This window comes from Rhinopithecus roxellana, chromosome 5 (genome assembly GCF_007565055.1).
Source record: "Rhinopithecus roxellana isolate Shanxi Qingling chromosome 5, ASM756505v1, whole genome shotgun sequence".
In the NCBI taxonomy this organism is placed as follows: domain Eukaryota; kingdom Metazoa; phylum Chordata; class Mammalia; order Primates; family Cercopithecidae; genus Rhinopithecus; species Rhinopithecus roxellana.
Genome location: NC_044553.1, coordinates 73318183 through 73341778, shown reverse-complemented (window position 1 = coordinate 73341778; position 23596 = coordinate 73318183). Strand labels below are relative to the sequence as shown.

Here is a 23596-nt window from a genome sequence, read left to right as displayed (position 1 = left end):
GACAAAATTTTTGAAAAATCATGGCTGAAAATTTCCTAAATATGGCAAAAGACATAAATCTACAGATTCAAGCAGCTCAGTGAACCCCAAGAGAATAACCCCAAAGAAATCCAAGCTCAGATATACCAAAATTAAATGGTTACAACCAAAAACAAAGAAAAAGAATCCCGATAGCAACCAGAGAAAAATGATACATCACATACAACAAAAAGATATTTAAAATGACTTTGGATTTGTCATCAGAAAACATGGAAATCAGAAGAAGTGTAAGAACACTTAGAGTGCTAAAAGGAAGGACTATCAACCCACAATTCTATGTCGACGTGAAATATCTTTTATGAAGATGAATTAGAGACATTCTTGCATGAAGAAAAACAAAACTAACTCATATCTAGTAGATATGTTATAAAAAGTGATTAAAAAAAAAAAGTTCTTCAGACAGAAAGAAAATAATGGCCGGGCGCGGTGGCTCAAGCCTGTAATCCCAGCACTTTGGGAGGCCGAGACGGGCGGATCACGAGGTCAGGAGATCGAGACCATCCTGGCTAACACAGTGAAACCCTGTCTCTACTAAAAATACAAAAAACTAGCCGGGCGAGGTGGCGGCGCCTGTAGTCCCAGCTACTCGGGAGGCTGAGGCAGGAGAATGGCGTGAGCCCGGGAGGCGGAGCTTGCAGTGAGCTGAGATCTGGCCACTGTACTCCAGCCTGGGTGACAGAGCGAGACTCCGTCTCAAAAAAAAAAAAAAAAAAAAAAAAAAAGAAAATGCTACCAGAGGAAACTTGGAATATCAGGAATATAGAATAAATGGCAAATATAGTAAGAGGCTATTTTTTCCTCTAGAGTTCTTTAAAATACGTATACAGGTGAAAGCAAAAATTCTAATACTACCTGATGGTATCTTAATGTATTTAGACATAACACACAAAACAACTACAATATAAAAGGGGAAGGAAGGTAAAGGAATCTTTATGGGAGTAAGTATTCGCCATTCAACCTGAAGTGACATAATACTGATTGTAAGTAGGCTTTGAAAAGTGAAGTATATTGCAAATTCCTAGAGCAGCCATTAAGAAAACACTACACCCAAAAATATAATGAAACAATATGATAGGCCAGGCACAGTGGCTCACACCTGTAATCTCAGCACTTTGGGAGGCTGAGGGAGGCAGATCACTCGAGGCCAGGAGTTCAAGACCAGCCTGACCAACATAGTGAAAACCAATTCTCTACTAAAAATACAAAAGAATCAGCTGGCCGTGGTGGTGCACACCTGTAATCCCAGCTACTCAGGTGGCTGAGGCACAAGAATCACTTGAACCTGAGAAAGCAGAGGTTGCAGTGAGGTAAGATGGTGCCACTACACTTCAGCCTAGGCTACAAAGTGAGACTGTCTCAAAAAAACAAAAAGAAACAAATATAATAAATAAAAACATAATACTCAAAACTATTCAAATAACACAATGCAAGGCAGGAAAAGGGAAACAGAAGAATACAAAATAAAGGGAACAAATAGAAAATAAATAAAAAATGATAAGCCACATTTTTTATTTATTTAATAAATAATGTGTCCATTAATTTGCATTAAATGTGAATAAACACCAAGTTGAAAGACAGAGACTCTCAGAATGAATAAAGCAACATACCTAAAGTATATGCTGTTTATAAGAAACTCACTTCAAATATAACGACAAATAGAAGTAAAATGACAGAAAAAGAAATATCATGCAAACATGACTTAAAAGAAAGCTGCAGTAACAATATTAATATCAGACAAAGTAGACTTCAGAGCAAAGAAAACTTCCATCAATGAAGACAGACATTACATAATAATAAATGGGGCCAATTCACCATGACAACGTAACAACCCTAAAGGTGTGAAGCACTTATCCATGAAGCTTCAAAATACATTAAGCAAAAATTGACAGACCTAAAGGAGAAACAGACAAATTCATAATTATATTGAGAGACTTCAACAGTCTGCTTTCAGTAATCGACAAAACAACAGACAGAAAATCAGCAATGATAGAGAAAAATTAAATAATAACATCAACGAAATGGATCTAATTAACATTTATAGGACAACCCACTCCAAAACAACAGAATACACATTATTTTCAAGTGTACATGAAATAGTCACCAAAAGAGATCATATGCTGGGCCATAACACAAATTTTAACAAATTTAAAAAGCAAAAACCAAAAAATTAAAATCATACAATACGTTCTCTGACCATAATACACTCTGACCAGAAATCAGTAACTGGCAGATTAGAGGGAAACCTCCAAATACTTAAAAATTAAACACACTTCTAAATCAGTTGTCAGCAGATTTTTTCTGTAAAGAGCCAGAGAGGAAGCATTTTCGTCTTTGCAGGCTAAGCAATCTCTGTTGCAAGTACTTATCTCTGCCATTGCAGCACAAAAATGGCCACAAGCAATGCAGAAAACAAGTGGATGATATATTTGCTAATTACCCTAATTTGATCATTACACAATGTATACAGTCATCAAAACATCACCTCATACCCCATAAATATGCACAATCATGTCAATTAAAAATAAAACTTTTAAAAAATGGGCACAGTCATGTTCTAATAAAACTTTATGAACACTGAAGTGAGCAGCAAGATCTCTAAATGTGTAAGAACCTATATTTGCTTATAAACACTTAAATTCAGCGGGGTTGCTGTACTTCAAATAGAACACATTCTAAAATCTGTTACTTACTTCTAGTCTTAATCTACGTTTAAAAAAAAAAAAAAAGGTGTGGCTGGGTGCGGTGGCTCACGCCTGTAATCCCAACACTTTGGGAGGCCGAGGTGGGTGGATCACCTGAGGTCAGGAGTTCGAGGCAAGACTGGCCAACACGGCAAAACCTTGCCTCTACTGAAAACACAAAAAATTAGCTGGGCATGGTGGCGGGTGCCTGTAATCTCAGCTACTTGGGAGGCTGAGGCAGGAGAATCACTTGAGCCTGGGAGGTGGAGGGTGCAGTGAGCTGAGATCGCACCACTGCACCACTGCACCACTGCACTCCAGCGTGGGCAACAAGAGCAAAACTCTGTCTCAGAAAACAAACAAACAAACAAACAGGTATAACAATTATCTTACCATAGTCAGCCCAGGCTGCATTCCAGCACGGATGGCTTCTATCTGTGTATGAGTGAACTGAATCGTATTACTGCAAGTAAGAGTTAATAAAAAGTTGGTACAGATAAATGATACCTAGTATAATACAAATTTAGACAACAATGACCAGTGGTCTAAACATCTGCTCTGTATTTACCTCAGTTCTCTCAATCTCTTCTGAATGACTCCCTTCACCTCTACCCACTAATACAGACAATTACAATGGAATTATAGTTACTTTTCAGTACTTAGCCCATCCCAGACCTCATTTGGAGTGCCAAGGTTCTAGTTCCCATTCTAATACTAAATATAATGCCAACTTACTAGTTATGGAACACATGCATTAGGGCTACTGTTGTATGTAACACAGGCTCATGAAGTAAGAACCCCTTGCTCAAATTAAGGTAGCCCTCTAACATTTATTTCTCACAGTACCTGAAAATGTTTCTTTTTGAAATATTATGACTACAGAATGGCCTAAAATGTCAGTTATTCAGCTGACTGACAGAATAGAAAGAAAGAGGGTTCAGAAACAGTTTTGTGGAGTTGTAAAAGAAACAAAATTTAAAAACATTCCTAATGCAGTTGAAATGGCAAACTATTATCATTATTACAATTAGAATAGGTAGTAAAATTACCGTTTGGGTTGATTATAAGGATAAGGACCCCTATTAGGAATAACATGGGGCTCAACAATTAAGGTTTTTGCCTCCTCGGTGTCTTCATCTTCCACATCCGTATCTTTCCTTTTCTTCCCTTTTCCACTTCTTACTGGAAAAGTTATCCTACAAGACCAAAACTTTTGTTCATTTTTACAATTAACAAGGATTTACTGATTACCTATCTGGTGCATGACATTGTAAGCACAATCATCACAGGAGTAAGAAACATTTCTGGCTTAAAGGAACTCACTACCTGTATGTAAACTCTGAAAATGGTAGAGTTACAAGCATTAAAGTGTTGAGAGTTTTCAGATTTAAAAAAGTCATCCAGTTAACGGAGAATTAAGGGAGAATTTAAAGAAACATTAAATACTATGTCATGTGCATTGTAAAGTGTTTTATTCATTGTCCTTCATTTAATCAGAAAAAAATTTCATGGGACAGATGGCATCTAAGATGAGTCTCAAAGAATTTAGACATTCAAAAACAGGATGACATTCCTGGAAGAAAGAAGCAACAGCAGAGGCCAAGTACAAGCAGTGTATTTCACCTGAACATAGAGAAAAAATAAGGCTGAAGAGACAGAAGCCTTGTTATGACAGGAACCTTGTAACGACACGTCTAGAATATGAAGCTTTTAAGGCAGAGGGTCATAACCTGGGATTAGGAGGTAACTCCCCACAGATACCTCAGGAAAGTCAATGAAGTCCCTAAAATTGAACTAAAAAATTCATTCTCTATGTGTACTTTTTCCAGTTGCCTTTCATATTCTAAAAAAAATAGATAACACCAAAGAATGCTAAGAGCCAATGAGGCTAAGTGGTCAGTACTTATTTTGGTAAGAAATAGGAGCAATCAGCTTTTTAGCTAGGCAGTGAATAGCTCTAGCAGTAAACCATGTAATGGATTCTAGTGAGGTGAGATATAGAGGAAAGATTTTGCTACCATAAAGACTGCTGAGGGCCTAACGAGGGAGCAGTACAAATGGCACATGAAAAAACTATCCTTGGCCGGGAGCGTTGGCTCATGCTTGTGATCCCAGCACTTTGGGAGGCCGAGGCAGGTGGATCACGGGGTCAGGAGATCAAGACCATCCTGGCTAACATGGTGAAACCCTGTCTCTACCAAAAATACAAAAAAAAAAAAAAAATTAGCTGGGCGTGGTGGCGGGCGCCTTGTAGTCCCAGCCACTTGGGAGGCTGAGGCAGGAGAATAGCATGAACCCGGGAGGCAGAGCTTGCAGTGAGAAGAGAGTGCACGCCACTGCACTCCAGGCTGGGCAACAGGCAGACAGACAACTATCCCCAAGGCGGAATCTCTGAGATACAGCAGGAGTTTTATGGGAGTAAAAAGATTCAAAAATAATGCTGAGATTTCAAGATGGAGGAGTAGAAAAACGTCTTTGCCAGAAATAGGATTAGGAAAGTATGGAGGACTAGGTTTGGTATATAAAGGATATGTGTATTTAACATGTAGAATTATTATTTTGAGATAGAGTCTTGCTCTGTCACCCAGGCTAGAGTGCAGTGGTGTGATCATAGCTCACTGCAGCCTCACACTCCTGGGTTTACGTGATGCTCTCACCTTAGCTTCCTGAGCAGCTGGGATTGCAGGCACACGCCAAATCTTGCTAATTTTCATTTTTTTAATATAGAGATGAGGTCTCAGTTGCCCAGGGTGGTCTGGAATTCCTGGCCTCAAACAATCCTCTCAACTTCACCTCCCAAAGTGTTGGGATTACAGGCATGAGCCACCACACCTGGCCTATTATTTTATTTACATATATATATATTATTGTTTGGGTTGATTATATACATTATTATTTATATATATTTATATAAAAAATATTTAACAGTCAGTAGAAAAGCTGTGCGTTTTCTAATTTGTAGCTAAGAAGGTAATCTGTGGGCTACCACCCATAGGTATACTCAGTGCCTTAATCCATATGAAGGAATTCAGGGAATAACAACCAATTATTTCAGGTACTTTGTTCTGTTTTCACTTAAATTTTAAGACCAGAGCTAATTTAACATTAAATATGACTACTGTGAGTATTTATTTCATTTATTTAGAGATGAGGTCTTCCTCTGTCACCCAGGCTGGAGTACAGTGGCACAATCATAGCTTAATGCAGCCTTAAACTCCTGGGTTCAAGCAATCCTCCTGCCTCAGCCTCCTGAGTTCCTGAAATTACAGGTGTGTGCCACCATGCCGGGCTACGTTTTAAAATTTTTTTAGAGATGGGGTCTCACTATGTTGCCCAGGCTGGTTTTGAATTCCCGGCCTCAAGCTGTCCTCCTGCCTTAGCCTCCCAAGTCACTGGGATTACATGCATGAGCCACTGTGCCCAGCTATACTGTGAACATTTCAAATCTGTGAAAGCAAGCAAAGTTAAAAGAAAGAGATTTTTTCCTAAAAACAAAGTTCAACATCACACAGCTGTATTAGCTGAGAAACATACCAGACTATGCATAAATGCAAAGACATATTTTAGTCAAATGCTATAAATATATTTGTACAGTTCTCTTCAGATAATAAGTATTTATTGATCCCTTATTAGGCATTAGGCTACTTTTATTGTGGTCTTAAAACAGCTTGTGCCCTAAGAAATAGATTCAAATATATTAAAGCTATTCCAGTGATTGCACGGTGTAGGTAGGGACTGCTAAAACAAAATTCAAACATAGTACTCAAAACTCACTTTAGCTAACAATCTTGATGGCATAACGCACACTGACTACAGAATGCTGGAAAGGGGCATACCCAGTTCTGACTTTACCTGAAAGGGGGTATTTGTAGAGCAGGGTCTTCTACAGTTACTTTAACATTATGACCAGGGAAGCTGGCTTTTAAATGCTCAATGGAGAGAAACGTATCATTGAAATCAAGGGTGGCAATCTGATTGGGCATTTTTGAATAATGTGCGCTACTTGGGTCCCCATAACCTAAAATGATATCATGCAGCCAGTCAGGTACCACACAATCAGTATTCATCAGGTTCCGAATAGTCTCCAGCACAGCCTGTCAGTAAAAGGACAGAAAAAGATTGTGTCAGTAAGACATCTCAAACATTTGCACCTACTGGAATGCAGAGCTGGCTGCACTAATCCAGAATTCCTGAGTGTTTCAGAGCAAGAAGCTATTTTCCGCTGGCTGACAGGTGCTTGGCTAGACTGAATCAACAGCTATATTTTCAGCTGATACCACACACTGAGTTAAACAAAAGACCAAACTTAGCAAGAACAGTTTATCCATTAAGAATTCACTTAAACAGAATGACATAAATAAATTTACCATTTGACTCCTATTGAGTAGGATGAAAACCAGACTCAAGTCGATACAGCAGTAAGAAAACAATATAGAACAAACCCTTAGAGAAAATACTTCCTCTCAGAAACTCCTGGAGGTTTTCCCTCTTTATACTCCATAGTTCTTTAATGCTAAAATCACACACAACCAGAAGCACATTAATGTATGCTTCAGTTGTGATGAAACCTCATAATTTAGAAATACTAAAATTAGCACTGTGAGAAGAAATAAAAAATAAAGTGAACGAAATGATAAAAATAAAGGAAATATCAAATAAAATTTCAGAAGGAAAGAATCAGGACTACAACAAAAGGTCATTATAGTAGTGAGCATATATACTGTCAAAAGTAATTACAAAAAGCCAAGGGAAATTCTTAGACTTTCCAAAAATCATTTCAACAAAGTGATCTATCTCACATATAGAAATTTGGAGGCTAGGCTATCAATTTCAAAGAATAAAATAACCAAACCGACAATTTTTAAATCATAACTATTATACAACTTTTAAAAATGATAAGATAGTATATGTTAATCACACCTTTAATCACGTTGCCTTGCTTTATGTTCTTACACTTATCACTACCTGAAATTCTCTTGTTCACGTACTTGGTTATTTGTTTTAACCCTACTATCCCTACTATCATTTGTTTAATCTCTACTAAAATATAATTCCCACAAGACTAGGGATCTAGACCAGTTTAAATACGGAACGGGTGAATGAATGAATACCCAAATGAGTATATTCACATAACAATGATGAATAAGATCAGTGCTCTGCCCTCTAAGGAAATTACAGTTTTAGTAGCAAGATAAAATATGCCCTTAACTGTAACAAAAAGCAGCAGAATGTGGTAAACAGTAAAGAATGTTACAAAATACAATGGGAACAAAGTTCACAGTAAATGAGAGATGGATGCAGGGGACACTTAACATTAGGAAAGGTTTCATGGAGGAAAGTGGCATTTTTATTGAACTAAAGTAAAAGATTTGTGAAGGAGCTTTGATTTATTTCATCATGAATAGGAAGTCAAAGAAATGTTCTGAGAAGGAGAGTAAAATGATCAGTGTCACACAGTAGGGAAACATATGAAAAACAGGTGACTGGCTATGAGGAGACTCAAGCATAGACAAAGAGGGGGCTATTATAACTGTCTAGGCAAAAAATAAAGTATCCAGATTAGGACAGGTTGTACAAACGGAAAAGAGAAAAGGCAATAAATGAGCGATGTTACACAGGTACATAATGAAACACCAGAGACACCAAAAGAGCATTCTTTTTTTCCTAAACATAGGCAAGTTAATCATTCCCCCTCTTTCTTGGATCAGAAACTAAATCCCTCCTTTGAACTTTCAGGACACTTTCATCCACAGCCTTTTTAAGGCTTTTGATACCTTCTAACTGTTCATGGTAAGCATTTGTCTATATTTCTATCTTCTCTAAACGTGTAAGCTGTATCTGCTTCATCTTCATAAGCTTCATTTTAGCACAATATCAGACTTACAGTAGGCACTAAATAAAACAGTCAAACATATGAGTATAAGAAAATAATTTTTTAGTTTTCAGTGAAGTAACTGAGATTTATTTACTGAAAATTGATCAACTGTGACAGTCACAGGTACTATAAAACTTGGAAACTCTTAGATTTCTCCATCCTTTGTTCACTCAATAAATGTTTACTAAGAACATACTATATAATAGGCACAGTTCTAGGTGCTAAGGACACACTGGCAGACAAAACAAAGACCCTGCCCTCATAGACTTGCTTGCTTCACTGCTTTCTAATGGAGAATTCAGATACATAACAAATGTATAATCTTCAGTTATGATAAGGGCTCTGAGGAAAAATAAAGGGAATAGGCTAGAGAATGATGAGAAGATGCTACTTTAGGTAAGGTTGCCAGGGAAGGCTTCTCTTAGGAGGTGACATTGAAAAAGAGTTGCCCATGTCACGGGAGGAAATGAACTATGTAAACACCTGGGGATAATTATCTAAGTAAAAGGAAAACCATGTGAAAAGTCTTGGATTATTTTAAAAAACAGCAAAAAGGACAGTGTGACTGACATGGAGTGAATAAGGAAAAAGTGTTAGAAAATGATGTTGGAGAGGTAGCCAGAAGACAGAAAATGATAGGACCTTCTGGGTTATGGTAGGAACTTTCTAATGTGATGGAAAAACATTAAAGAATGTTAAGTGGGGGTATCAAGGTATATTTCACATTTTAAAAGGATTATTCAGCCACTATGTGGATATGTGTAAGGGGAAGAACAGACAAGAAAGGAGGCAGGGATATGTGAGATAAAGGTGTCTTGGACAGGGCATCAGCAGAGGTGATGAGCTAATCAAACTCACTGATGGATTAGAGATAGAGTATAAGACAAAGAGAAATCAAGGATATCTCCACTTGCGTTCAACAACAGGGAGAGATGAAGAACAAGTTCTGCTGTTTGAAAGGTTTTTTTTTTTTCAATCACAACAACAGGGTTACATAAAAGTAATAAAGTGATAGGAACGTCTAAGAAGTACTGTACTTTGGGAGAAAGAGAAAAGAAAGGCATTTTTTCTACAAAAGCTACATATTATCAAGTGCTAGAATTGTTCAATGTTTAAGTTTTATAATACAGTTTCAAATAATGGTTTTAAAAAACTATCCTTTAATAAAACTCTTCTCCTCACAAAGTTATTCTGAAAGTAAAACTTTGAGCCACCAAACCTTCCTTTCCTACTAATGACTAAAAATATATTATATCATATAGTAATTCAGAGCCTTGAGGTTCCATATCTGTCTTCTTAAAGTGACTTGGAAGTATACCTACTTTTGATTCAAAAAAGAAGCCCCAGTAAGGAAGCTTTCCTTCACTTCATAATAGGGCATTAACTGAGTACCTAATATACAAAAAGCAAAAAAGGAAGTGGACCCTTAATAACATGTGGATTCATCTATATTTTAAGTTTTTAAATGCCTCAAAAGACAAAATAATTTAACAAATCAATTTCTTTAAATTTCTATATTTCATCAATGTTAAGAGTTTAAGAAGATCAAGGGGTGGAGCAAGATGGCCGAATAGGAACAGCTCCAGTCTCCAACTCCCAGCCCGAGCGACACAGAAGACCGGTGATTTCTGCATTTTCAACTGAGGTACTGGGGTCATCTCACTAGGGAGTGCCGGACAATCGGTGCTGGTCAGCTGTTGCAGCCCGACCAGTGAGAACTGAAGCAGGGCAAGGCATCGCCTCACCTGGGAAGCACAAGGGGGAAGGGAATCCCTTTTCCTAGCCAGGGGAACTGAGACACACAACACCTGGAAAATTGGGTTAACTCCCACCCCAATACTGCACTTTAAGCAAACGGGCACACCAGGAGATTATATCCCACACCTGGCCGGGAAGGTCCCACGGCCACAGAGACTCCCTCATTGCTAGTACAGCAGTCTGCGATCTAACCGCAAGGCAGCAACGAGGCTGGGGGAAGGGCGCCCGCCATTGCTGAGGCTTAAGTAGGTAAACAAAGCCGCTGGGAAGCTCGAACTGGGTGGAGCTCACAGCAGCTCAAGGAAACCTGCCTGTCTCTGTAGACTCCGCCTCCGGGGACAGGGCACAGCTAAACAACAACAACAAAAAAGCAGCAGAAACCTCTGCAGACGCAAACGACTCTGTCTGACAGCTTTGAAGACAGCAGTGGATCTCCCCACATGGAGGTTGAGATCTGAGAAGGGACAGACTACCTGCTCAAGTGGGTCCCTGACCCCTGAGTAGCCTCAGTGGGAGACATTCCCCCACTAGGGGCAGTCTGACACCCCACATCTCACAGGGTGGGGTACACCCCTGAGAGGAAGCTTCCAAAGTAAGAATCAGACAGGTACACTTGCTGTTCAGCAATATTCTATCTTCTGCAACCTCTGCTGCTGATACCCAGGCAAACAGGGTCTGGAGTGGACCTCAAGCAATCTCCAACAGACCTGCAGCTGAGGGTCCTGACTGTTAGAAGGAAAACTATCAAACAGGAAGGACACCTATACCAAAACCCCATCAGTACGTCACCATCATCAAAGACCAGAGGCAGATAAAACCACAAAGATGGGGAAAAAGCAGGGCAGAAAAGCTGGAAATTCAAAAAATAAGGGCGCATCTCTCCCTGCAAAGGAGCGCAGCTCATCGCCAGCAACGGATCGAAGCTGGTCAGAGAATGACTTTGACGAGATGAGAGAAGAAGGCTTCAGTCCATCAAACTTCTCAGAGCTAAAGGAGGAATTACGTACCCAGCGCAAAGAAAATAAAAATCTTGAAAAAAGAGTGGAAGAATTGACAGCTAGAGTAATTAATGCAGAGAAGGTCATAAACGAAATGACAGAGATGAAAACCATGACACGAGAAATACGTGACAGATGCACAAGCTTCAGTAACCAACTCAATCAACTGGAAGAAAGAGTATCAGCGACTGAGGATCAAATGAATGAAACGAAGCGAGAAGAGAAACCAAAAGAAAAAAGAAGAAAAAGAAATGAACAAAGCCTACAAGAAGTATGGGATTATGTAAAAAGACCAAATCTACGTCTGATTGGGGTGCCTGAAAGTGAGGGGGAAAATGGAACCAAGTTGGAAAACACTCTTCAGGATATCATCCAGGAGAACTTCCCCAACCTAGTAGGGCAGGCCAACATTCACATTCAGGAAATACAGAGAACGCCACAAAGATACTCCTCGAGAAGAGCAACTCCAAGACACATAATTGCCAGATTCACCAAAGTTGAAATGAAGGAAAAAATCCTAAGGGCAGCCAGAGAGAAAGGTCGGGTTACCCACAAAGGGAAGCCCATCAGACTAACAGCAGATCTCTCAGCAGAAACTCTACAAGCCAGAAGAGAGTGGGGGCCAATATTCAACGTTCTTAAAGAAAAGAATTTTAAACCCAGAATTTCATATCCAGCCAAACTAAGTTTCATAAGTGAAGGAGAAATAAAATCCTTTACAGATAAGCAAATGCCTAGAGATTTTGTCACCACCAGGCCTGCCTTACAAGAGACCCTGAAGGAAGCCCTAAACATGGAAAGGAACAACCGGTACCAGCCATTGCAAAAACATGCCAAAATGTAAAGACCATCGAGGCTAGGAAGAAACTGCATCAACTAACAGGCAAAATAACCAGTTAATATCATAATGGCAGGATCAAGTTCACACATAACAATATTAACCTTAAATGTAAATGGACTAAATGCTCCAATTAAAAGACACAGACTGGCAAACTGGATAAAGAGTCAAGACCCATCAGTCTGCTGTATTCAGGAGACCCATCTCACATGCAGAGACACACATAGGCTCAAAATAAAGGGATGGAGGAAGATCTACCAAGCAAATGGAGAACACAAAAAAGCAGGGGTTGCAATACTAGTCTCTGATAAAACAGACTTTAAACCATCAAAGATCAAAAGAGACAAAGAAGGCCATTACATAATGGTGAAGGGATCAATTCAACAGGAAGAGCTAACTATCCTAAATATATATGCACCCAATACAGGAGCACCCAGATCCAAAAAGCAAGTCCTTAGAGACTTACAGAGAGACTTAGACTCCCATACAATAATAATGGGAGACTTCAACCCTCCACTGTCAACATTAGACAGATCAACGAGACAGAAAGTTAACAAGGATATCCAGGAATTAAACTCATCTCTGCACCAAGCGGACCTAATAGACATCTATAGAACTCTCCACCCCAAATCAACAGAATATACATTCTTCTCAGCACCACATCGCACTTATTCCAAAATTGACCACATAATTGGAAGTAAAGCACTCCTCAGCAAATGTAAGAGAACAGAAATTATAACAAACTGTCTCTCAGACCACAGTGCAATCAAACTAGAACTCAGGACTAAGAAACTCAATCAAAACCGCTCAACTACATGGAAACTGAACAACCTGCTCCTGAATGACTACTGGGTGTATAACGAAATGACGGCAGAAATAAAGATGTTCTTTGAAACCAATGAGAACAAAGATACAACATACCAGAATCTCTGGGACACATTTAAAGCAGTGTGTAGAGGGAAATTTATAGCACTAAATGCCCACAAGACAAAGCTGGAAAGATCTAAAATTGACACTCTAACATCACAATTAAAAGAACTAGAGAGGCAAGAGCAAACACATTCAAAAGCTAGCAGAAGGCAAGAAATAACTAAGATCAGAGCAGAACTGAAGGAGATAGAGACACAAAAAACCCTCCAAAAAATCAATGAATCCAGGAGTTGGTTTTTTGAAAAGATCAACAAAATTGACAGACCGCTAGCAAGACTAATAAAGAAGAAAAGAGAGAAGAATCAAATAGACGCAATAAAAAATGATAAAGGGGATATCACCACCGACCCCACAGAAATACAAACTACCATCAGAGAATACTATAAACACCTCTACGCAAATCAACTAGAAAATCTAGAAGAAATGGATAATTTCCTGGACACTTACACTCTTCCAGGACTAAACCTGGAAGAAGTTGAATCCCTAAATAGACCAATAGCAGGCTCTGAAATTGAGGCAATAATTAATAGCCTATCAACCAAAAAAAGTCCAGGACCAGATGGATTCACAGCTGAATTCTACCACAGGTACAAGGAGGAGCTGGTACCATTCCTTCTGAAACTATTCCAATCAATAGAAAAAGAGGGAATCCTCCCTAACTCATTTTATGAGGCCAACATCATCCTCATACCAAAGCCTGGCAGAGACACAACAAAAAAGAGAATTTTAGACCAATATCCCTCATAAACATCGATGCAAAAATCCTCAATAAAATACTGGCAAACCGGATTCAGCAGCACATCAAAAAGCTTATCCACCATGATCAAGTGGGCTTCATCCCTGGGATGCAAGGCTGGTTCAACATTCGCAAATCAATAAATGTAATCCAGCATATAAACAGAACCAAAGACAAGAACCACATGATTATCTCAATAGATGCAGAAAAGGCTTTTGACAAAATTCAACAGCCCTTCATGCTAAAAACGCTCAATAAATTCGGTATTGATGGAACGTACCTCAAAATAATAAGAGCTATTTATGACAAACCCACAGCCAATATCATACTGAATGGGCAAAAACTGGAAAAATTCCCTTTGAAAACTGGCACAAGACAGGGATGCCCTCTCTCACTGCTCCTATTCAACATAGTGTTGGAAGTTCTGGCTAGGGCAATCAGGCAAGAGAAAGAAATCAAGGGTATTCAGTTAGGAAAAGAAGAAGTCAAATTGTCCCTGTTTGCAGATGACATGATTATACATTTAGAAAACCCCATTGTCTCAGCCCAAAATCTCCTTAAGCTGATAAACAACTTCAGCAAAGTCTCAGGATACAAAATTAATGTGTAAAAATCACAAGCATTCTTATACACCAGTAACAGACAAACAGAGAGCCAAATCAGGAATGAACTTCCATTCACAATTGCTTCAAAGAGAATAAAATACCTAGGAATCCAACTTACAAGGGATGTCAAGGACCTCTTCAAGGAGAACTACAAACCACTGCTCAGTGAAATCAAAGAGGACACAAACAAATGGAAGAACATACCATGCTCATGGATAGGAAGAATCAATATCGTGAAAATGGCCACACTGCCCAAGGTTATTTATAGATTCAATGCCATCCCCATCAAGCTACCAATGAGTTTCTTCACAGAATTGGAAAAAACGGCTTTAAAGTTCATATGGAACCAAAAAAGAGCCCGCATTGCCAAGACAATCCTAAGTCAAAAGAACAAAGCTGGAGGCATCACGCTACCTGACTTCAAACTATACTACAAGGCTACAGTAACCAAAACAGCATGGTACTGGTACCAAAACAGAGATATAGACCAATGGAACAGAACAGAGTCCTCACAAATAATACCACACATCTACAGCCCTCTAATCTTTGACAAACCTGAGAGAAACAAGAAATGGGGAAAGGATTCCCTATTTAATAAATGGTGCTGGGAAAATTGGCTAGCCATAAGTAGAAAGCTGAAACTGGATCCTTTCCTTACTCCTTATACGAAAATTAATTCAAGATGGATTAGAGACTTAAATGTTAGACCTAATACCATAAAAACCCTAGAAGAAAACCTAGGGATTACCATTCAGGACATAGGCATGGGCAAGGACTTCATGTCTAAAACACCAAAAGCAACGGCAGCAAAAGCCAAAATTGACAAATGGGATCTAATTAAACTAAAGAGCTTCTGCACAGCAAAAGAAACTACCATCAGAGTGAACAGGCAACCTACAGAATGGGAGAAAATTTTTGCAATCTACTCATCTGACAAAGGGCTGATATCCAGAACCTACAAAGAACTCAAACAAATTTACAAGAAAAAAACAAACAACCCCATCAAAAAGTGGGCAAAGGATATGAACAGACATTTCTCAAAAGAAGACATGCATACAGCCAACAGACACACGAAAAAATGCTCATCACTGGCCATCAGAGAAATGCAAATCAAAACCACAATGAGATACCATCTCACACCAGTTAGAATGGCAATCATTAAAAAGTCAGGAAACAACAGGTGCTGGAGAGGATGTGGAGAAATAGGAACACTTTTACACTGTTGGTGGGATTGTAAACTAGTTCAACCATTATGGAAAACAGTATGGCAATTCCTCAAGGATCTAGAACTAGATGTACCATATGACCCAGCCATCCCACTACTGGGTATATACCCAAAGGATTATAAATCATGCTGCTATAAAGACACATGCACACGTATGTTCATTGCGGCACTATTCACAATAGCAAAGACTTGGAATCAACCCAAATGTCCATCTGTGACAGACTGGATTAAAAAAATGTGGCACATATATACCATGGAATACTATGCAGCCATAAAAAAGGATGAGTTTGCATGCTTTGTAGGGACACGAATGCAGCTGGAAACCATCATTCTTAGCAAACTATCACAAGAACAGAAAACCAAACACCGCATGTTCTCACTCATAGGTGGGAACTGAACAATGAGATCACTTGGACACGGGAAGGGGAACATCACACATCGGGGCCTATCATGGGGAGGGGGGAGGGGGGAGGGATTGCATTGGGAGTTATACCTGATATAAATGACGAATTGATGGGTGCTGACGAGTTGATGGGTGCAGCACACCAACATGGCACAAGTATACATATGTAACAAACCTGCACGTTATGCACATGTACCCTAGAACTTAAAGTATAATAATAATAAAAAAAAAGAGTTTAAGAGGATTGCTTGTAGTAAAAATAAAAGCAGTAATTATTATTTTCTTAACAAATCTTCCCCTAACCAAATATCTTCGTATTTATGTCACAAAAGTTACTTAAATTATGACATAGTACTTTTAGTTACATAGCCCCCAAATTACCTTAAAGTTATTTTCCTTTGGTTTTCTCCTCATTATTATATTAAAAGTTTCATACACATCCTCTGCTCCATTTTGTATAGTATTGGTCATATCTTGTTGATACTGGTTTGGATCCAAAAACACTCTAAATGTCCTTGATTCTCCTCTAAGATTGGGTCTGGGTTCAGGTCCTAGACAATTTGAAAAAGTTTGTTAAATAAAATATATATTTTTCAAATATCAAAGTAAGTCAACAGTATTTTTTTCTAGAAATGGTGAGTAAATGGTTCAGGCTTAACTCCAATCATTCTTCCCAAACTAGAATGCCCCCACTCACCCACGTCAAATTCTAAGCTGAAAGTATTGTCTTCTTTCTCTAAATTCTTACTATTTCCTTCCATAGCAGTCATGTAACGTTTACGATGCAACGCCATGACTTACAATAATATGTACACACACTCAGAAGTACACACACTTAGAAGTCAAAGAACTTTACTTTTGTCACTCATAGCTCCCACTACTGCTTTACCTACAGTAAGTATTCAATAAATATTTTCTAACTAAATATATGTATTTTAGAATTTAAGGCGTAGTTTTCTATTCCTTAATTTGACAGAGGTTTATCACTTTTCTCATCCTTTCACATTCCATACCTAGTATAACCAGCACGAAAAGAAATTTTGCATGCACAGAAATGTAGGATACTAACGGTTGAAAGCCCAGAGCCTTTTCTTTCCTCTCTGACATATCTCCTCTTCTGGGCAGGCAGGGTGGGGTGGGTCTTAGACCTCCAACTTTGGTTCCATTATATGGCCTTATGCTTATTCCATCCATTTTCCATTCCCTTCTCCTATTTTCTTTTATTCTAGAGATAAGTAATCTAATCATCAGCAGTTTAACAACGATATAATCTCTAAACCACAGATGGCAGAAACTGACTGAAGTTTCAAAAGAAGGTTAACAACGGGCCGGTCATAGTGGCTCATGGCTGTAATCCCAGCACTTTGGGAGGCAGAGGGTGGTGGATCATGAGGTCAAGAGACCGAGACCATCCTGGCCAACATGGTGAAACCCCGTCTCCACTAAAAATACAAAAATTAGCCAGCATGGTGGCAGGCGCCTGTAGTCCCAGCTATTAGGAAGGCTGAGGCAGGAGAATCACTTGAACCCGGGAGGCGGAGGTTGCAGTGAGCTGAGATTGCGCCACTGCACTCCAGCCTGGTGACAGAGCGAGACTACGTCTCAAGAAAAAAAAAGTTTAACAACCAAATTATAAAATGAGCACTAGACATGTACGCAGTTGTAATTTAATAATAAGTATTATAAAGGAAGTCGAGACAATAGAAGAAAGAATTTCAAAGGGATAATAAGTGATACACTTAAGAAATCAAATAACTGACTAATTTTGTAAAGCAGTATTTTTAAATGGGGTAAAGTTGGCATCTTATGCAGGATAATTCTTTTAGTTCTGTTCTGATAGTTAGCATCCCTGGCTCATAGTTACCTAAGGCCAAGAGCCTACCATTCCTCACCTCTATCCCAGTCATTTGAAAACCTAAATATCACTATGCATTTCCAAATGAAGGACAGTATTGCTCCCAATTAAGAACCACCACTACAATGAATTAAAACAGTCAAATTTCAGAAGAAAAAATATACCATTCAACACAAAAAAGCTTAGACAACTGTAAGAAGTATTTAGAGTGTTTCTTAAAAAAAAGAAAATGTAAAGTATTATACATTTTAAAAAGCTTTGAATAAAGACGATTTCAAAAGATCCTGTCCCAGAGTTCGAGACCAGCCTGGCCAACATGGTGAAACCCTGTCTCCACTAAAAATACAAAAATTAGCCAGGCGCGGTGGCAGGCACCTGTAATCCCAGCTACTCGGGTGGCTGAGGCAGGATTGCTTGAACATGGGAGGCAGAGGTTGCAGTGAGCTGAGATCACGCCATTCCACTCCAGCCTGGATGACATCGGGGGAAAAAAAGAAAAAAAAAGATACTGTGCTTTCCAACATCTAACATAGAAGTTTTTTAACTGGCTGGGTGCGGCGCTGGCTCATGTCTGTAATCCCAGCACTTTGGGAGGCTGAGGCAAGTGGACTGCTTCATCTCAGGAGTTTGAGACCAGCCTGGGCAACATTGTGAAATCCCATCTCTACCAAAAACTACCAAAATTTACTGGGCATGATCACACGTGCCTATGGTCCCAGCTACTAGTGGGACTGAGGCTAGAGAATCGCATGAACCCAGGAGGCAGAGTTTGCAATGAGCTGAGATTGCGTCACTGCTCTCCAGCCTGTGTGACACAGTGAGATTCTGTCTCGGGGAAAAAAAAAGTTTTGAAACCATGTTACCTATATCTAAAACTGCATGGTAGGTACCCTACACATATTTGATACAAAATCCTTTGTGTCAATTTAGTAGGTAAAACAACTAAAAAATGTTACCTAAGAAGCAAAAAAGGAAAAAAGGCAAAGAAATTTATCATTCTATACACATACTCTTTCAAAAATATATGCCACCATACCATCTTCAATGACACGTCCTTTGTCATCCAGCATGCCCTGAATTTCACAGCCTCTGACATAAACCAGGCCAACCTGCTCAATAAAAGGTCTCCTCCGATCAAACTTAGTGCCATAAGGTTTTGTGGGACGTACAGTAATTAAAAAGCATACATCATGCTTACGAAGACCTGGTAAGATATAAAGACATTTTCATTTATTAGAATTTCATTGTTTTCAGTCTTTTGTAGGCAAATTCTTATTTGCCTCTCTACCTCTTATCTTTGGTAGAGAGATATCATGAGTGGCCAACGATTATTATCACATTGTAACACAATTATGGGCTTTTCTATAATCTTTAATACTCAATATTTCATAGCATTAATTGAAATGAAAACCTCTTTATATTAAAATTAGAAACATTCATGCCATGAATATATTACTGAATAAGCCCTCCAAGTCATGCTACAGCTCCAAAATTGGATGTTCGTCATCATTCTTATTTTTAACATTCTTAATAAGTAACCAAAAATATGACTGGCATATAATCCATCTATAGCATATTTAGCAGGTTTTTATTATCAGTTTAAACTATCTGTCAGTGTCATTCCAAAGACAGCCTAATTGTATTTCACTAAAACAGGTCAACTCAAGAATAATTCATCAAGGCAAAAAAATATTGTTTACAGATATGATTTTGAGAAAGATGGCTGAATACATACAGTTTCAGTTGGCAAATAGTAAACATTTTTATAAGTGAATGTCAAGAAATAGGAGACTTGTGCCAAAGTCCATAGTTTCTTGGTCATTAGACCCAATAATGAACTCAAATGGCTTCCCAGTTCCATTAAAAGTAAAGAAACTGGAAGACAAGGATATAAAATAAGACCTCACAGCATGTAATGCTACACCACTTAATCTTCATTCCATTTCCAATGCTTTTGTTAGCCATTATATGACATAAATGTAAACAGTCTGCTTGCTCATAACCTTGTTAACAACAAACACAATGAAATCAAATCAACAATGTGGGTATATGGCCAATAGTATTGAAAATATTCGGTGAAACCCCGTCTCTACTAAAAAATACAAAAAAAACTAGCCGGATGACGTGGCGGCGCCTGTAGTCCCAGCTACCCGGGAGGCTGAGGCAGGAGAATGGCGTGAACCTGGGAGGCGGAGCTTGCAGTGAGCTGAGATCCGGCCACAGCACTCAAGCCTGGGTGACAGAGCGAGACTCCGTCTCAAAAAAAAAAAAAAAAGAAAATATTTTGGTTTGTTTTAATTGGGGGACTGGTTAGAGTATGGGTAAAGGTAGAAATAATAACTCTATTCATAATACTGATTTAATTATTTCCCAATAAATTCTACACAAAGCAGCAAGAGAAGTAATGAGAATGAATGGGAACGGTTCTACTATCTGAGTTGTACTACTTGTGTGACATCTGATCTGTACAGCTCATTAAAGCTTCTAAGTCTTAAAGCCAAAGAAGTGGTCCTGAGAAGTCATTTATCCTCTACCAAGACAGGAGGTACTTTTTGGCATCACTGAGGGATGACCTCTTGTTCCTTCCTAAAGCAAACCACTTTCCTCTGGGACATCTTAGATCCACATTTTTTAAAATCCTATATTTCAATGAGCTCAACTCGCTCTGTCCTTGCAACCATTTGTATCCACCCTATCCTAGCTGTGCTTTCTGGAGCAAATCTGGCATTTCCATTTCGTGAATTCTGTTTCCTTAACTTTAAATGAGAATACTGAAGAAGATAAGGGCTTGAGGTTCACACCTTTTCAAAGGGAGAAGACGAATGTTTTATGGTATTTAGTTTAATAATCTTTAAAATTTACTTTTATAAAACAATATTCGGCCGGGCGCGGTGGCTCATGCCTGTAATCCCAGCACTTCGGGAGGCTGAGGTAGGTGGATCACAAGGTCAGGAGTTCAACACCAGCCTGGCCAAGATGGTGAAACCTTGTCTCTATTAAAAATACAAAAAATTAGCTGGGCGTGGTGGTGGGTGCCTGTAATCCCATCTACTCGGGAGGCTGAGGCAGAGAATTGCTCGAACCCGGGAGGTGGAAGTTGCAGTGAGCCGAGATTGTGCCACTATACTCCAGCCTGGGCAACAGAGTGAGACTCTGTCATTTAAAAAAAAAAAAAAAAAATCATTATTGTTTACAGAATCTCTCCTTTTTGCTTCCATTTTCTATCTGGCTACCCTATCTGTGATCAGTATAGGGGCTGGTTTTTGGCCCAGGCCTCCCAGAAAACACTTTTCTTTCCATCACACCCCAGATTATCACTCATCCCACAATGCCCTATTGTGCCCTATCTTGCCCATCAAAATGTACCCATTCCACTTCTCATTCTACCAGAGGCTGATGTTTAAAAGAAAAAAAGACTGTCTCATGTCCTTCTGAAAGCAGTCAGTAATGGGGAAGGCGGCCTGTTTTTAAATATCCTTTTGTTTTCCTTAACACCAAAATTCGGACCTCTCATCTATAAATTCCTATAAAGAGTCCTTTAAAATAAACAAAATTCCAACCATTTACTACTTCTGGGGGTACCTGGTAAGTTATCTCAGTTTATTTCCCACTGTGTAAAACAGTGTTTAATATCTCCTTAAGCTTCAAGGAAAAATAAATATGAGGCCTTCTCCAGCAACTTAATGGCTTTCTTGGGGTTCAGCAACAGTAAAGGCGCACATTATTCTGGATGAGTAATACACAGAATGAAACTCTTTTGAAGAACACAAGAGTCATAAAAACAATCTGTCACAAACTATACCCACTACCGTAGGCACTGGTTAAACATTTGGCTAGCTTTGTTGCTGGATTCCTTCAGAATTCTTTGATAACGATATAGTTCCCATGATTATAAACAGCTACACTGGTAGTAATAATTTCTGAAAACAGATCCATTAAGGGGCTATCCCTTTCCTTCTGGCATGCCAAGAAAGTAAAAGGAGGTAAAACCTACTGACTACTGTTTCTCAAAACAGGGCATCAAGTAAGACCTCTCACAGGACAGCTGGGAGAAAAATATAAAACTGCCTAATAGAAATCAGTTCATATGTCACTTCTGGCAGAGGTCTTATCGTTTTAACTCTATTGGACTTAGTAATTTTGAACATATCTGCCTCCAAAACAAATTAATTTTGACATGGAACTCTCATCCTTAAAATCTTGCCTAGCAAAAAATAGGAGGAATAACTCCTTTAATTTCTTTGCAATTATTATATATCCTTGAGTACATTTGATTTCACTGATTCTTTAGCCTTTCTGCCTTAGGTGCAAATAAACTATTATTTATTTCTGAGTTGTTTCACTATAGCTCCACCCACCCCCACATATTCTTTTTGAGCTTGCCTAATTTTGATTTTGTATTTTTATTTTCCACAAAGTGCATGCATTTCTATTCTTTTCACCTTGGCTTTTATTTTTTTTTTTTTTTGAGACGGAGTCTCACTCTGTCGCTCGGGCTGGAGTGCAGTGGCCGGATCTCAGCTCACTGCAAGCTCCGCCTCCCGGGTTTACGCCATTCTCCTGCCTCAGCCTCCCGAGTAGCTGGGACTACAGGCGCCCGCCACCTCGCCCGGCTAGTTTTTTTTGTATTTTTTAGTAGAGACGGGGTTTCACAGTGTTAGCCAGGATGGTCTCGATCTCCTGACCTGGTGATCCGCCCGTCTCGGCCTCCCAAAGTGCTGGGATTACAGGCTTGAACCACCACGCCCGGCCGGCTTTTATTTTTTGAGAAATACCAATATTCCTTACTACTCTGCATGTCTGCATGTTATATGTGGGCTTTCTCCCCACTCTTTGGTGAACACTAACATTTTTATTCTTTTATATTGATCCCACAAATCCATAAATATTATCTTGCTAAATTTAAGACTTAAAATGCTCTCCTCTAGTCTTTGCAAAGTTCAGTTTTCAAAACTTTGATATGTATGCAATGTTATACTTTTTATTAAAATATTAACATACCTAAATATTCTTGTATGATCCCTGGTATTTTTAAAACTAATAATTAGAAAGTTGCTATTCTTTAAATCAAATTTCAAGGATAAAGTTTCATAAAAGCTTAAAAGGATAACATTTAGTAAAAGTACTTTGTTAATGCTCTAAGTGAAAGTTCCTAACAAGGCAAAGGTAATGTCACTTTTTGAAATACAAAATTACCTTCCCATTCATCTTTGATGTGATCTCTGACATTCAGATTTATGGTAACATCTGCACGAACTCGGGTTGGCCAGTTTTCACCTATGTTGGGTTTGGCCACTTCAACAACAGTGAAAGCCACAATGGGCTGGGCCATTCGCGCCCAACCACCAAACACTACACCGCCATATTCAGATTGCCTAAAACCAAAGAAATGGATGGTTACTCAAACAAAAAATAATTTATCCCCAACTTTTAGACAAGTAAAACTAGTAAGTAGGAATACTGTTCGGCTAGTATTTAAGTCCTAATATTAGTAACCCCTATTTCTTAACTTAAAAACAAAAACAAACAAAAAAAAACCCTTTAACTCTCAAAGTATACAAAGTATATATGATAGCATGAAACAGGTACATGATAGTATGAAACAGGCAAATGTGGTCCAGAAAAGAAACAGAAGTAGAGGAATGTCTCCTCC

General features: G+C 38.8%; 1 protein-coding gene across 4 annotated transcripts in view; it reads right to left on the bottom strand.

The window, feature by feature from the left end:
- The window catches only part of AQR (aquarius intron-binding spliceosomal factor), a 128278-nt gene that overhangs the window by 50279 nt on the left and 54403 nt on the right, over positions 1–23596 (bottom strand). For 3 of the 4 annotated variants that reach the window (XM_030930699.1, XM_030930701.1, XM_010367536.2), the window contains 6 exons: positions 23140–23318; positions 18980–19147; positions 16470–16639; positions 6573–6814; positions 3770–3916; positions 3114–3183 (listed from right to left, as the gene is read on the bottom strand). In XM_030930699.1, coding sequence (XP_030786559.1) covers positions 3114–3183; positions 3770–3916; positions 6573–6814; positions 16470–16639; positions 18980–19147; positions 23140–23318 — 976 coding nt within the window. The remainder of the gene's footprint in view (positions 1–3113; positions 3184–3769; positions 3917–6572; positions 6815–16469; positions 16640–18979; positions 19148–23139; positions 23319–23596) is intronic. The other variant, XM_030930700.1, reaches the window with a different exon arrangement.